General features: G+C 33.2%; 1 protein-coding gene across 10 annotated transcripts in view; it reads left to right on the top strand.

Annotated features, from left to right (window-relative positions):
- Positions 1–14,152, top strand: part of LOC106664329 (tRNA-dihydrouridine(16/17) synthase [NAD(P)(+)]-like) — a 113,166-nt gene extending 99,014 nt beyond the window's left edge. For 8 of the 10 annotated variants that reach the window (XM_014389983.2, XM_014389980.2, XM_014389981.2 and 5 more), the window contains 8 exons: positions 6,941–7,174; positions 11,193–11,352; positions 11,410–11,605; positions 11,672–11,920; positions 11,985–12,130; positions 13,028–13,143; positions 13,208–13,363; positions 13,429–14,152. In XM_014389983.2, the coding sequence (XP_014245469.1) occupies positions 6,950–7,174; positions 11,193–11,352; positions 11,410–11,605; positions 11,672–11,920; positions 11,985–12,130; positions 13,028–13,143; positions 13,208–13,363; positions 13,429–13,596 (1,416 nt within the window). In that variant the 5' untranslated portion in view covers positions 6,941–6,949 and the 3' untranslated portion in view covers positions 13,597–14,152. Of the gene's footprint in view, positions 1–6,699; positions 6,745–6,940; positions 7,175–11,192; positions 11,353–11,409; positions 11,606–11,671; positions 11,921–11,984; positions 12,131–13,027; positions 13,144–13,207; positions 13,364–13,428 lie in introns of those variants that run through there. The other 2 variants (XM_024229175.1, XR_001340161.2) reach the window with 2 other exon arrangements.
- The last annotated feature ends 811 nt before the right edge of the window (positions 14,153–14,963 follow it).

The following is a 14,963-nucleotide window of genomic DNA, read 5'->3' as shown; positions in this document are numbered from 1 at the left end:
TTCCAATCTGATTGAGCTGTTTCCTAACAAAACTGAGTCTTTTCAAATATTTTTGTTTTAGCTTTTTCCTGTTTAGTAACCAAAATGGGCCATTTTCAAACAACCTTTGATCTTTCTCGAAATCAAATTGAATTTTTTCTAAACTAAATTGACTATTCAAAAAGTTAAAACGTACTTTCTTTTCAAATATAATTGAGTCGAAATTAATTGAAATTTTTCCAAGCCAAATTGAACTTTTACTAAATAAAATTGACTTTTTCCAAACTAAATTGCGCTTTTTTCTAATCAGATTAATTTTTTTCCTTAAGTTAACTAAACTTTAAAAAAAATAAATTAAGCTTTTTTTTTCAATTCCGATTGAACTTCGTCCAAATCCATTTAACTAAGTTCCTAACCAAAATTATCTTTTGCGATGCAAATTTAATATATTTCATTTTGCAAAACTAATTGAGCTTTTTTTCATCAGACGTTTTCCAAATCCAATTGCGCTGTTTCCTAATCAATCTTAACCTTTTTAAAATATTTTTTCCCAAATTTCCAAAAATTCGACTTTGCAAATACAATTGTAATTTTTCCTATCCAAACTGAACTTTTTTCGTACCCAACTAGTTCAAAACGCTAGAACTTTGTCCAAACCCGATCTTTTCCAATTCAAATTGTGCTTTTTTTCTAATCAATTTGAAAATTGAACTTTTTCCTGACTAAATCAACTTTTTCCAAATCTGCCTATTTTTATACATACTTACAAACTTTGAAGGTTGAATTAAATTTACTACTACAAGGTATATATGGCCTTACATATTTGGCCAACTTTTATGTCAGTTATGACTCGAAGGAATTCTTACCGGGAGACTCTAATTTGGGATTTCACGTGCATAAAAATCTGAATGGTTTCGAGTTAATCGACTTTTTTTTCTGATTCCCTCTCGTTCAGACATTCGTCAACATAACCAGCGTCCAATTATTGACTTTATAATCTGTTCGTGACTTTTTGACGTAGATAATGAAGTCGGCGTTTCAAATAACTTTCGACCTGACCGGAAAGTAGGATTAACTCTCAATGAAACTCGTTCTAATGGAAAAGTCGCCGGCCGAGTCGAAAGTTTGTGTACTTACGAATCCGAAGGGGGAAATATTAGCAATTTACTTTTAATACTTGATAGTATTTGCAGTCAATATAACTTCGAACTTATAAAAAATAAAGTTTTGAAAAATAATAAATAAAAGTATGAATAATTTAATCAAGAGAAAATTCAAATAAAGGACTGGTTTTCAATGTTTAAATAATAAAACCAATAAGAATAAGTAATTAAAAAATATATACATTTAGTAATTAATTAAATATGGTAAAAATTGTATTAAAATGATGAGATAGACGTTGTGTAGGAAGTGTCTTATGAGTCTTATTTGCGTAATATTTATTTGATTAATTATTCACAAATTATATTCTCATGTGCTTGTTTTAATATAATCACATTATTACAAGGATATTTTATTCTTTACTAATAAGCCTTTCCTTTTCCTTGTATTATGAAAAATTACTTCATTCTCGCAAATCATTAGTCGTTATTTTAAAAATTTATTTGTCAATGGTAAAGGGAAAAACAGATATACAGGCCAATCCAAAGTATTGTAATCTTCCAAGTCAAATTGAAACTTTGCTAAACCACGTTGAATTTTTTATAAAGTAGATTGACTTTTTCCAATTAAAATTGAACTTGCTTAAACCAAATTGAACGTCTTTCAAATAGATTGGACCTTTTCCTAGCCTAACTAAAACTTTTGAAACCAAATCGAACTTTTTTCTAGCCAAACTGAACTTTTTGACTTTTTGCAAATCCGATTGAACTTTTTCCAAACCAAATTGAGTTTTTTTCTCAAGTCAAATGGAGCTTTTTCCTTCCTCAACTTTTCTCAAATAAATTTACACTTTTTTTTCCTAACTGAACTGAACTTTTTCCAAATCAAGTGAAACTTTTTTAAATCAAATTTAATTTTTTCCTAATCAAATTTAACTTTTTCCTAACCAAAGTGAACTTTTTTTAACTAGCAATTAATTAAGGTTTTTAGTTGAGATAAAAAAGTCAGTGTCACGAGCCGGATTCGAACCCACGAACTTCGGCTGATACGCCGCTGCTCTACCACTTGAGCTATCGTGATCTCGATTTTTTTATCTCGATTTTTTAACCAGACTGAACCTTAACCGAAACATCTTGAGCTTTTTCTAAATCAAATTGTACTTTTTTTCAAATCAAAAAGAGCTTTTTTCAAATCAGATTGAGTTGTTTCCAAAATTGAATTTTTCCTCAATTAATTTGTACTTTTTCCTATCCAAACGGAACTTTTTTCAAACCCATTGAACTTTTTCTAAATGAATTTTTTTTCAAATCAAATGGAGCTGTTTCCAAATCAGATTAAGGTGTTTCCAAAATTGAATTTTTCTCAATTAAAATGTACTTTTTCCTATTCGAACGTAATTTTTTTCAAACCTATTGAACTTTTTCGAAATCAAATGTAAATATGTTTTTGTTTTGTTTTTTCAAATCAAACTGAACTTTTTTCCTAGCCAAATGGACATTTTTCAAATTTATTGAAATCATGAGCGGTCAAGAATGAAGTAGTTTGGAAAAATACCTTTTTCATTTTTTGCCGGCGTTTCGACCTTTATTCGGGTCATCTTCAGAGGGTGCATTTTATGCTATAATAAAGAAAGGGTGCTTTTTTTAACTACCTCATTCTTGACCACTCCTCACGACTTCACCAAATTATGAAGGTCACTAAGAAACACATTTTTCAAATTAAATTGGCCTTTTTTTCAAACCCGATTGAACTTTTCCTAATCAAATATTGAGTTTCTTCCTAACCAAAATTATATTTTGCAACTGAAATATAATATTTGACAATCCAGATTGAACTTTATGCAAATTGTATTTTTCCCCTTTTTCCAAATCAACCTATCGTAATATTTCCAAACGTGATTAAAAGTTTAATTCTACTTCAATAATGTAAATATAAAATAAGTAATAAATTATACATTAAATAGCTGCTGTTTCATCACTGTTTACAAGGTCAGATTGATAGTCGTAATAATTAAAGTAATTAGAAAATTATATGGGAATTAAATCTTGTTATCGACATATTACTAACCTTTATGTTCATATCTTTAAACAGTAGTAATATAAATTTGTAATAATGTTGCTTTGATTCACGCACCCACGCGCGACCGTGCCCACAGTTATTCGCCCTGTGTACATCGTCAAGTTGTTTTCCCTCGTTTACTTTGCAAAAAAAGGCTTCTTTTTTCAGTATTTTAATTTCCCTTTTTAAACTTACATCCCATGGAAAGTGGAATGTCGAAAATGGGGGAACAAATTCAACCGAGCTTTCCCATTTCTGTGAGACTGCTCTTTATGCCCACCACGGGTGCGTCAAACCGAGACCTTTTCTCGAGAGCGAATGCAATACAAGCCGCTTGTTATGTTCACCGAAATGATGCGACGGCCATTTCATAAGAAATAATTTCATAGAGTTGCGGTCACGGGGAAACACGGTTTATGTCTGCTTGTTGCCCCAGTAACTCTTGTTGGGTTGTTGATATGTAAATGTAGAAGTTGATTTGACCTTTGCCTCGAACCAATCTGATAAACGGGAAAATTGGAATTTTCTATTCTTCCCCTTTACTCACGCCAACCCTCGTTTCTGCCCTTGACTAGACGCGTAAAAGGAAGCTTTTCCGCCCCGTCCGAACACCCTTTTTGAAGATTATCTTGCCTAAAGACGATCTCGATGTGTTTTTACCTAAAAGAAACCCTTGACTGAGTAAGCCTTCCTGTTATACATTTTCATACAACCTGTAATCAAATAAATTACACAAACAAATCTCTTGAGTTTTTTCAAAATGGGCGGATAAAGTTCAGAATGAAGTTCCTTCAACTTCATCAAAACTTCCCTAGTGAAGACACCATTTTAATTTAAATATCTAATATTTGTTATTTTACTTTTAAAAAAATTATTTGACGTTAAAAAATATTTTTCCGAACAGCCTAATATTGTAGAATGTGAGAACCATAAGATAGTTTGCCCTTTCTTCTTGAGGTCTGCAGGGTGAGGGCCTGATTTTTGACATTTCCTATCATTCTCGTCTGCCTCTCTTGAAATTGATTGAAACCAAATCGAACTTTTTAAACACCAAACTGATATTTTTCACCCAGTTTGAAATTTTCCCAAATTGAGCAATTTCCAAATCAAATTGAATTTGTTACAAACCTGTTTTGCTAACCAAATTGTATTTATTACTAAATAAATTGAAATTTTTTCAAACCAAACAGAGCGTTTTCTAAATCAAATTGAACTTTTTCTAATCGAAACTGAGGTTTCTACGAATCAAATTGAACTTTTTCCAATCGAAACTGAGCTTTCTACGAATCAAATTGAACTTTTTCCAAATCAAACTGAACTTTTGTCCAACCCAAATTTTACTGTTTACGAACCAAACTGAGCTTTTTCTAAATCAAATCGAACTTTTTCTAATCGAAACTGAGCTTTCTACGAATCAAATTGAACTTTTTCCAAATCAAACTGAACTTTTGTTCAACCCAAATTTTACTGTTTACGAACCAAACAGAGCTTTTTCTAAATCAAACTGAACTTTCTCTAATCGAAACTGAGGATTCTACGAATCAAATTGAACTTTTTCCAAATCAAACTGAACTTTTGTCCAACCCAAATTTTACTGTTTACGAACCAAACTAAACTTTTCCGAATCAGAGTTTTTCCTAATTAAATTGAACTTTTCGAAATAAAATAGAACTTTTTCTGAACCATATCGAGCTTTTTCGAATCAATCAACTATTTTTCCAATCATATTGAGCTTTTCCAAACCAAACTGAGTTTTTTCCTAATCAAATCGAACTTTCGCAAATAAAATTGAACTTTTCTAAATAAAATTGAACTTTTTCCAACTCAAATTGAACTTTTTCTTAACCATATTGAGCTTTTTAAAATCAAACGACTATTTTTCAAATCATGCTGATCTTTTTCCAACCAAAACTGAATTTTTTTTCCAATCAAATAGAACTTTCCCAAATAAAATTGAACTTTCAATTAATTAAGGGTTTTAGTTGAGATAATTGAAAGATATTAATTGGTCAAGCGGACCGCGAAAACTAGTGAATTGAATAAAATTGAACTTTTCCCAGCCAGATTGAACTTTTTTGCAAATCAACCAACCAACTCAATTTAACCTTTTGATAACCAAACTGAGCTTTTTCTGAAATAAATTAAACTTTTCCAAACCACATTGGGCTTTTTCGAAATCAAACAACCGTTTTTCAAATCAAATTAAGCTTGTCCAAGTCAGATTGAGTTCCCCCCAAACCAAATTTCCCTTTTTTCAAACTAGTTCAAATTTTTACAATCAAATTGAACTTTTCGTCTAAATATTTGATTGTACATAACAAATCCCAGTAAACTATATTATTTCTAATTCTAATAAACTGAATAATAAAGGGGATACAACTGCCAAAATAACACATAGACCAAATCAGCAATTGTAGCAGGCCAAATGATAGGAAAAGACCAAACTACAAATAAGACAAGCTTTTCGGCAGTGTCAGTAGAGTGGGTCATCTGAAAAGTTCTTGCGCTCCCAGAGCACCTAAATCGCAGGAGGATCATCTTATCTCGATTTGGAATCAGCCATACATGTTTAACACTAGGACACTTAATTGAAGGGTTTAAAATCCTTCGCTCCTTGGCTATAGAGAGTGAGTTGGAAAATTGTGCTCGAGTATGGCACCAATCTTTGGGTCCTATATTTCAATTTTGGAAGGAGTGAGGTGATAAATGTATTTTTTGTTATTGTTCCATAAGAATGGATTTGTAAGCGTGAATGCATTGTTCAAGAGGGGTACCTAATATTCCACCGTTGACCCTTTATTAGACTAATTATTTATCTATACGTAGATTTAATATGTGTAAAGGGTTATGGAAGAATATCCCCTAGCAGAGTAAAGTAGAAAGAAAATTAAATTAATTAAATGCAGTAAAAAGAATTAATTTAAGAATGAGCGAGAGTGTGTATACAGTAAAAAAATTCTGGGCTTAAAATTTAATTTAATTTAATTTAAGCTATTAATTTTAAAAAATTGGTAATTGAAATATTATTACAATAAGGAAATTTATAGAACATGAAAGTTACGCACAGTTTAATAAGTCACCTAGATTAGTAAGCTGCGAATCAAGTTTGATCTAATGTCCAGGTTTAATTATTATTTTTAGTTTAATATATAATAATTATTAGTTTTAATTATTATTGTTAAAATAGTTGTTTATAATTGGGATATTTCCTGTTAAATAAAACTGATTTTTTTCAAATTATAGAAGGCAAAGTTTGCCATTTTTGTTGCCGCCTAAAGCAATGTTTGAAGTTCAATGACACTTAAGGCACGTGGCAAATAACAGGCTATTTATTTCCAATGGAAAATTACCCTGTGAGCAATTATATCAGGAAAAGGCCTACTCCAAAGTGTTGGATTTATTACAGGTCGAACCGTCTTGTTTCATGGCCATTTGTTACTCACTTTTAATTGCATGTATTAATTTCCCTGGAGAAACTTTTGTTTTTAAATGTATAACCTGCATTTCTTCAGGCTTGGCTAACAAGTGGAACTTATACAAATGATGTTAATTGGTTTTTTATGACTTATATGACCCATGGTTTATTGGGTCAGATTAATTTATCAGGTAGTTAATTTTTTGGTTCGACCTTGATAGCATCCCTTCTTTTTCAGCTTGATACGAATGTTTCTTGTATTGTACCAGAACTTATAATATTAATTTTTGTTAGTAATTTTGCATAGGTTGGCAATCTTCACATTACTTTCTGATTTCAACAACCGTTATAGCAAAAAGCACTCTAACTGGACTATTTTTGTTTCAGATATTTGAGATGAGTGAAGGTGGTTTTGAACTATGGGAGAGGCTTGGATGTCCGAGACATATTGTCGCTCCGATGGTGGACGCCAGCGAATTGCCATGGAGGCTCTTATCCCGCGCCCACGGTGCTCAGCTATGTTACTCTCCCATGTTTCACAGCCTCATCTTTACAAAAGACCCCAAATACAGGAAAGAGGCACTTTTCTCTTCCGAAAGGGATCGCCCACTCATTATTCAGGTATTTTTAATTAATTATCAGTCGTATCTCTGCCTCTCCCTACTTATAACCCTGACCTAAAAATCCACAAGAGAAGATGTAGCACAAAATGTATTCCAGAGGATGAACATACATTACCCTAGGGTTGTCCGTCGGGCATACCCTTCCCTGCTTATAAACCTGATCTAAAAATCCAAAAACCATCATGGAACAAATTCAGGATCATACAGTCACGTTTGTCATGATACATAAATAACTTTAAGATGGAAGTTTGGACCTTTCCAATATTTTAGTCTGCCTGTCCTCACTGTTTTGGTCTATCAGACGTGCTATCTTCATTGTCTCTTATATTCCAACCTGAAAATCTGAGAACCTGAATTCACCAGAATGCTTGAAAGTACTCGAGTGAATGATCACTAAGTGAAAGATCTTGGTCAGATTCAGGAATTTGCCATTTTACATAATCATGTTGAACTGGCACAAGGTCACGTACGGTTTTTTTTAGCTATTCAAATGTGTTTTGGCATTGAAGATGGCATAATGCTGGAATAACTAAAAAAAACTGTGAGTGGTGACAGACCCAGTAAGTGACCCTGTGCTGGTTCAACATGAGTTGATCGACTCACAGACCGAAACACATGATAATACATAATGTTAAGGTTGTCATGTCCTATCTTTTAATTTTCCTGTCCAGAAAGTTTTGGGTTTGTCAGAAGTGCTACCTTCAGTGCCTCTCCCTGCTTATACCCTGCCCTAAAAGCCAGTAGAATATTAGGCAAAAGTATCATTGTTCAAATTCAAGATAGCCGTATTTCCCTTGAAACATAAATAACCTTAAGGTTGTGGATGGTCATTTACAATAATTTAAGTCTGCCTCTCCCTGCTTATAACCCTGAACTGAAAACCCATAGGAAATATATATGACCTCAAATATACTCAAGGGAATGATCACTTTTTGGAAAACGATCATGAATCATGTCTTGAAACATCATTAATGCTCCATACAGACAGCACGCAGGATTGCCACCCAACTTGAGAATTGGGCTTGAGCAAAGTAGTATTTGGGTCCCTGTTCCAATTCTTGGAAGAAACATGGTTGTTCTATTGTGTATAATAATAATAGTTGTGTATGTATTGTTGAGAGTGAATGTATTTATTAGCATGAATGTGTGATGTGAGAGGGTCGTTGGAGGAATATTGACTACTCCCCGAATTGAATGTATGGTAAATAGGAGTGAATGGTATTTAAGAATGAACATGAGTACGAATGGGTTTGGAACTGATGCGTTGGGTGCTCAATTGACCTAGTTGTTAACAGCAACCCCCCCCCCCCCCCGAGCCCAACCTCTCTGTCTGTCGATAAGTCTGAGGTCTGTCCTCAGACTGCCAACCCCGGGGAGGGTGACTCTCGAGTCTGATGGCAATTTACTGTAAATAGCAAATGCCGAATAGGCTTCACTTGGTATATGTTTGTTTGTATGTGCTTACATTTGTGAATTTGAATCCAAAATCCAAATTCAAAACATAAATAACAGTTAGTGTGTAGTTTGTATATTACCAATCATTTTAATTCGCCTGACCTTGCGGTTTTGGTTTGTCAAAGGTGCTCTCTTCCATGTCTCTCCCTGCTTACAGTCCTGACCTGAAAACCCATAGAAGATTATGGGACAAGTTCCAGATCAATTAGCCCGTTTACTTTGAAATATCATTTCTGATAACTTTAACCTTTTTATAACCCTGAACTGACAAACCATAGAAAATATACATGACCTGAAAGACACTCGAGTAAATGATCTGTAATACTTGTTATGCGATCAACCAGCCTTTAATAGTATGTTGATTGGGATTCGGGTTGTGGTCTTCAAACATGTTGTTTGATGTTGTTGTTGTTTTTATATCAACGCCCAAGCTTTCGACAAGTTTTATTGCCTTCTTCAGGGGATCTACAGAGACATAGGGACATAATCATTTAAATAGTTATAAATTACTGTAAATTACAATAAGTGTACTTACAGATACAAAGTAGTCATAACTTAAACACATTACACATTTCACGATATGTATATATACAAACTATGTACATATATAATAAATAAATAAAAACCTCTTCTTAATAGCCTCTTACATATAAATGCATTTTTTTTAAACAGTAACAATTACTTCACAATTAGTATTCTTTAGGTACGTAAATATCACAGGCGTTTGACTAGAAAATTGTGTTTATCAAGTTATCAGGTGGGAGGTTCTCCACACAATCACCTACTAACAATCATTTTCCACAATTTTTAAAACAAGATCTTAATTTCTAATACATTGGTAATTCTATGTTATCACAGCCTGTTATAATAAATAAATAAATAAATATATATGCAAGTATTTTTACGATCTTTGGGGAGAGACCTTGTCTTTTTCTAGAATCCCACTGTATATCACACTTAAATTATTCAAATCTGTTTTTAAATTACATGCCATGTTATCTTGATGAATAAATATCATTTCTCTCAAAAGTCTACGACCTGTATTTTGTTCTGAAGCCACAATTTTGACTACATCGAAGTCAAAATTATGTTTAGTATGTGTATGTTTGATAGTGCTGTTCCCGGCCTTTCTTCATCACTGCAATCATACTTATGTTGCCGCACACGTTTCAATAAATATTGTTTCGTTTGGCCAGTGGGACATTGTGCACATTTGATGCGATACACTACATTAGATTTTTGTAATAGAGGTTCTTTACTTTTAAGTTTTGTGTAAAAATTCTTACCCTCTTTATTATTAAATTTGTAAATAATTTTTACATTATCTATTTTTTCTTTCAAAAGTTTTTTTAACTTACTTGATGTTCCAGCTACATACGTAACTGGTTTATAAAGTTTTTGCTAGACAGGTATATTCTTGTTGCTCTTGTCCTGTTTTCCATTAATCTATTTATTAATGATCTTGGGTAACCATTATCTATTAACATAGAGCGCACTTTTTTCCTGTTCTCACTGTGGAACCGACATCGCTCAATTTCAGAGCCCTATCAATGAGGTTAAAAACTATATTAACTTTCATTTGGAAAGAATGGATGGATGAGAAATGTAGCATCCTGTCTGAGCTGGTTGGTTTCAAATACCAGTTAGTTATTACTTTACCATTATCTCTAATGACAACTAAGTCAAGAAAAGGAAGTTTCCCATCTACCTCAGTTTCTTGTGTAAATTGTAGTGACAGATGGAAAGAATTGAACGCCTTCAAAATGTCCACCAGCTCACTCTTTTTTATAATCAGGAACAAATCATCAACATATTTCTTAAGAAATTTGATGTGAAATCCAAAATTAAGTCCAATCCAATCCAGTAGCTCATTCATTACAAGGTCCGCAAGCACCGGTGAAAGAGTCCCTCCCATGGCCACACCTTTTTGTGTATATATTTGATCTTCCTACTTGAAGTATCCATTAAATGTAGTGATTTGTAAGACCTCCAGTATCTCCTTACAAAAATAAAACTTGTCGAAAGCTTGGGCGTTGATATAAAAACATTGTACGTTTGAAGACCACAACCCGAATCAACATCGTAAATGATCTCTATTTGGAAAAACATGGATCATGCCTTGAAACATGAATAACCTTAAGATTGAAGTTTAGTCATTTCACGTCTTTTTAGTAGGCTTATCCTCACTATTTTCGTCTGTCATATATGTTATCTTCAATACCTCTCCCTGCTTATATCCCTGAATGCTAGTTGAATAAATTATCTCAAAAATGATCAGGTTGAGGCGTTTGCTGTGATTACTTTAATGTTGTTTAGCTGTTTTTGACGGTTAGTCTGCCTATCCTCACTGTAGTTTTGTTAGGTGTGCTATCCCCAGTGCCTCTCCCTGCTTATAACCCAGACCTGAAAAATATAGGCTGAAAGATTCTTGACTCAACGATCACTATTTATTGGAAAATCTTGGCTAAGGTTCAAGATTAAATTGCCGTATATCCCATGATACATAAATAATGTTAAGGCTGTTATTTTTATAATAAATTAATAATATATTTTCATTTTAGTTTTGCGGAAATAAACCAGATGTAATGTTACAAGCTGCTAAGCTTGCCGAGCCTTATTGCGATGCTGTTGATATCAATCTAGGCTGCCCTCAGGCAATCGCCAAGAGGGGTAATTATGGAGCATTTTTACAAGATGACTGGAACCTCCTGTCAGACATAGGTTTGTAATGGTATTTTTAAGCATTTCAGTACCTGTTATATTTTAGTTCTGTTCCAGTGCAATTGTTGTCAAAAGGGCTTAATGTGCCGGTAACATGCAAAATCCGAGTTTTCGAATCGATAGAAAAGACTGTCAACTATGCCCAAATGTTGGAAAAAGCCGGCTGCAAGATGCTCACTGTGCATGGAAGGACGAGGGAACAGAAAGGACCGTTGACCGGCTTAGCAAGCTGGGACCATATAAAGGCAGTTAGGTAAATGTCTATTTTTATTAACGTTTCTTTTAAATTAACATTTTTTTAAACACATTTCAATTCAAGGGAAAATGTTAAAATACCTATCCTGGCAAACGGAAACATTCAATGTTCTGTGGACATTACAAACTGTATTGAAGCTACTGGATGCCAAGGAGTCATGACAGCAGAAGGGAACCTGTACAATCCATTTATTTTCGAAGGCGTTTATCCTCCTGCCTGGGAGCCGGCATTAGAATACTTGGATCTAGTTGAACAATTTCCATGTCCTAATTCCTACGTTAGGGGCCACATCTTCAAATTATTCCATTACCTGTAAGTCAACGTGTATTATTTTCATTGGCGCACGAGTTAATATTCCGTCTTTTTGCCCATGTAGATTGTCTCTCTCAGGAAATGAAGATATAAGGGAAGAAATAGCGAAAGGCTCGTGCGTCGAAGACTTCAGAAGGTCTGTGCTCAAACTCAGAGAACGGTTCCTGCCTCTTCACGAAGGACATACAAATTGGTGCGATCCTAAAGCCGGTTAGTTTTGAACTATTTTCATGGTTTATTACCAAAATAATACCCAAAATTAACAACAAAAGTTTGTTGGTGATAAGCAGTTTTCTTCCACCTCACAATGTACTAAAAGATTTCAATAAAATGTTTTACGCTTGGTTCTTCCCACGCACAATTTAGTCTCAGAACAATATTAAACCAATGATTAAGATTAGCTAATCAATTATTCTGAGAAAATTGGCTTTTCTTACTTTTACAGATGAATCTTAAACTTTGAACAATTCATTTGCTCCATATATGGTCATAATTGACTGTATTAATTATTTTAATTAATTATACTTTTTACCTAGTGTCTTGGTTGGTTGAGATGAAAAAGCTAGTGTCACAAGCAGGATTCAAACCCACGACCTTCAGCTCAATAAGTTGCTGTTCTAACCGATTGAGCTATCGTGATTTCGATCCACTCGGACACCAACGAGATAAAAAATATATAATTAATTAAAATATTAATATAGTCAATTATGACTACTAAATACATGTATGGATAAATATAATAATTACAGAAGTACTTACTTCAATAAAAGCTCCCCGTGGCCACTTCATAAATCGCCGAGAATTGAATCCTGATTACACAATATTTGAAAATATGGCAAGAAAAGGGGAAATTCAAAAGGTCATAGGTTGAGGTGAGAAATGTCTTAGTGGATCGAAGTCACGAAAGCTCAAGTGGTTAGACCAAGCCAAAAAAAGTCATGGGTTCAAATCAAAATTAGCTTTTTTAAGCTTTTTTTGTGTGCGTGTGCTTAATATTGGACCTTTTGGTTCTGCTCCTTATTTTAAACTACTTGTAAGAAGTAGGAATTTATTTAAAAAAAGATGTATTAGTGTTAAAAAATGAAATGCAGACTATGAATGTTTTAGGTTATGATCTCGTTTTACCGCCGTGGTTGTGTCAGCCGTATGTACGTCCACCACCAGAGGAACATTTGAAAAAGATAGAAGGCAAAAAGACAGAAATTATTCTGCCAGATAAAGAAGTAAGTTCGAACACCCTGGGCAAAGTTCAGAAAAATCAATAGGAATGTTTAATTTTTTTTTTAGAACTGCGATACCAGTGGATGCAAACGAGGTCCAGAAGGAAATGAAACAGGCCTGTCAAAAAAGAAGTTGAAAAAGATAAAAAGATGTGGTCGTATATCTTTGAATCCGTATTGCCGCCGGGAAGTCGCAATTTGTTCCAAATGTCCTAACCCAATGGTAAGAAAATCTAATAATTGTGTATCAATATTTATAAATTATGTTATCATAAATATTTTTTTTAGGGTTTGAAATGTGATTCGCACCTCTGTAAAACGTGTTGCCGGACCAAGTGCTACACCGATGAGGCTGATTGCCCTGGTCATGGCATTTTGATCAAGACCAGGAGGGAAAAGGCGAGGAGAATGGCAGCTGCGCAAAATAGTCTGGACAACAGTAAAAACGAGAGATGATTTGAACTGAAAATCGTCAATTTACTCTATTTTACGGACAGAAAAAAATAAATATTTTAAAAGACAAAAAATGAAAATTCTAAAACAAAACTTTGCAATTTAATGGTGGCCAAAAAATTACATATAATTTATAAGCAAAATATTATATATAAATAAATAGTTTTATATTTACAGTAGTCGACGATTATATTGAACTGAGTTTTTTATTATTAAATGAACAATAGAAATTCTTTAGATTCAGTCTTAACTGAATATTTTAATATAAACTAAGACAAATTTGTAAAGATTGTAATTATAGGATGTTTTAATGATACCATATCATTAATTTTATGGACTTGGAGAAAAAAAACTTATTGAGTTTGTGAATTGCAGCCGCTATCTAATAACGTAATATAGATAAGATTAATTATGTACCTAGTCGTTTTGTACATAGTTTTGTTGTAAAAAGCATTGTATAAATTTGTTCAAAGATAGTGAACAAAAATGAGTCTAACTTGTTCTATTTATTTTTACGGTCTGTGTTTTTATAATAAAAGACGTTGCTGATTGCCTGCGAGTTATTGATTTATTATAATCCTTGAGTATGTAAGCGGCGACGGTTCGAACAATCTCTACATTCGCTTGCTTTTCTCTAAATCTTTAAATGTACACAGTCACAACAAAATCGTAATTAATCCAACAAGTCAGCCACAACTGAGATGAGTCTTTTAATAAAGGGACGACACTTGCCATGAATACTGTACTCAGCATCTCCTGTGCCTTATCGGTTTCTCGACTGTTGGCCAGATCCGATGAGTCGCAAGAGCTGGCTGAGTCATCTTTTATTTCGATTTATACAAATTGAAACCTCGGTTGAGTAGAGTTAGCGACTTTGGCCTGTTACTACTTCAAATTGATTCAAGATTGATTTATCAATCTTCATAAAATTTGGTCAAAATATCCACAAACACTTTATAAAATTAAGGAAATATCAAAAGTCTAAAAAAATTTGAAAAGTATCTGTTTTTCGATTGATCCAAATTGAAGCCTCGGTTGGTTCGAGAGTTGCGCGTTTTGGCCGGTTGCTACTTCAAATTGATTCCGTGTATCATTCTTCATAAAATTTGGTCAAAATATCCACAAACACATTATGAAACTAAGGAAATATCAAAATTCTAAAAAAACATTTGAAAAGTATCTTTTTTTTTTTTCGATTTATCCAAACTGAAGCCTCGGTTGAGTCGAGAGTTGCGAATTAGCGATTTTGGTACTTGAAATTGATTCCGTGTATCAATCTTCATAAAATTTGGTCAAAATATCCACAAATATTTAATGAAACTAAGAATATATCAAAAGTCTAAATAAACATTTGAAAAGTATCTTTTTTT

Source organism: Cimex lectularius, unplaced genomic scaffold, assembly GCF_000648675.2.
Source record: "Cimex lectularius strain Harlan isolate CLEC.00 unplaced genomic scaffold, Clec_2.1 scaffold98, whole genome shotgun sequence".
Classification (NCBI taxonomy): domain Eukaryota; kingdom Metazoa; phylum Arthropoda; class Insecta; order Hemiptera; family Cimicidae; genus Cimex; species Cimex lectularius.
Note: the sequence above shows the minus strand (reverse complement) of the source record. Positions and strands in the feature narration are given on the sequence as shown.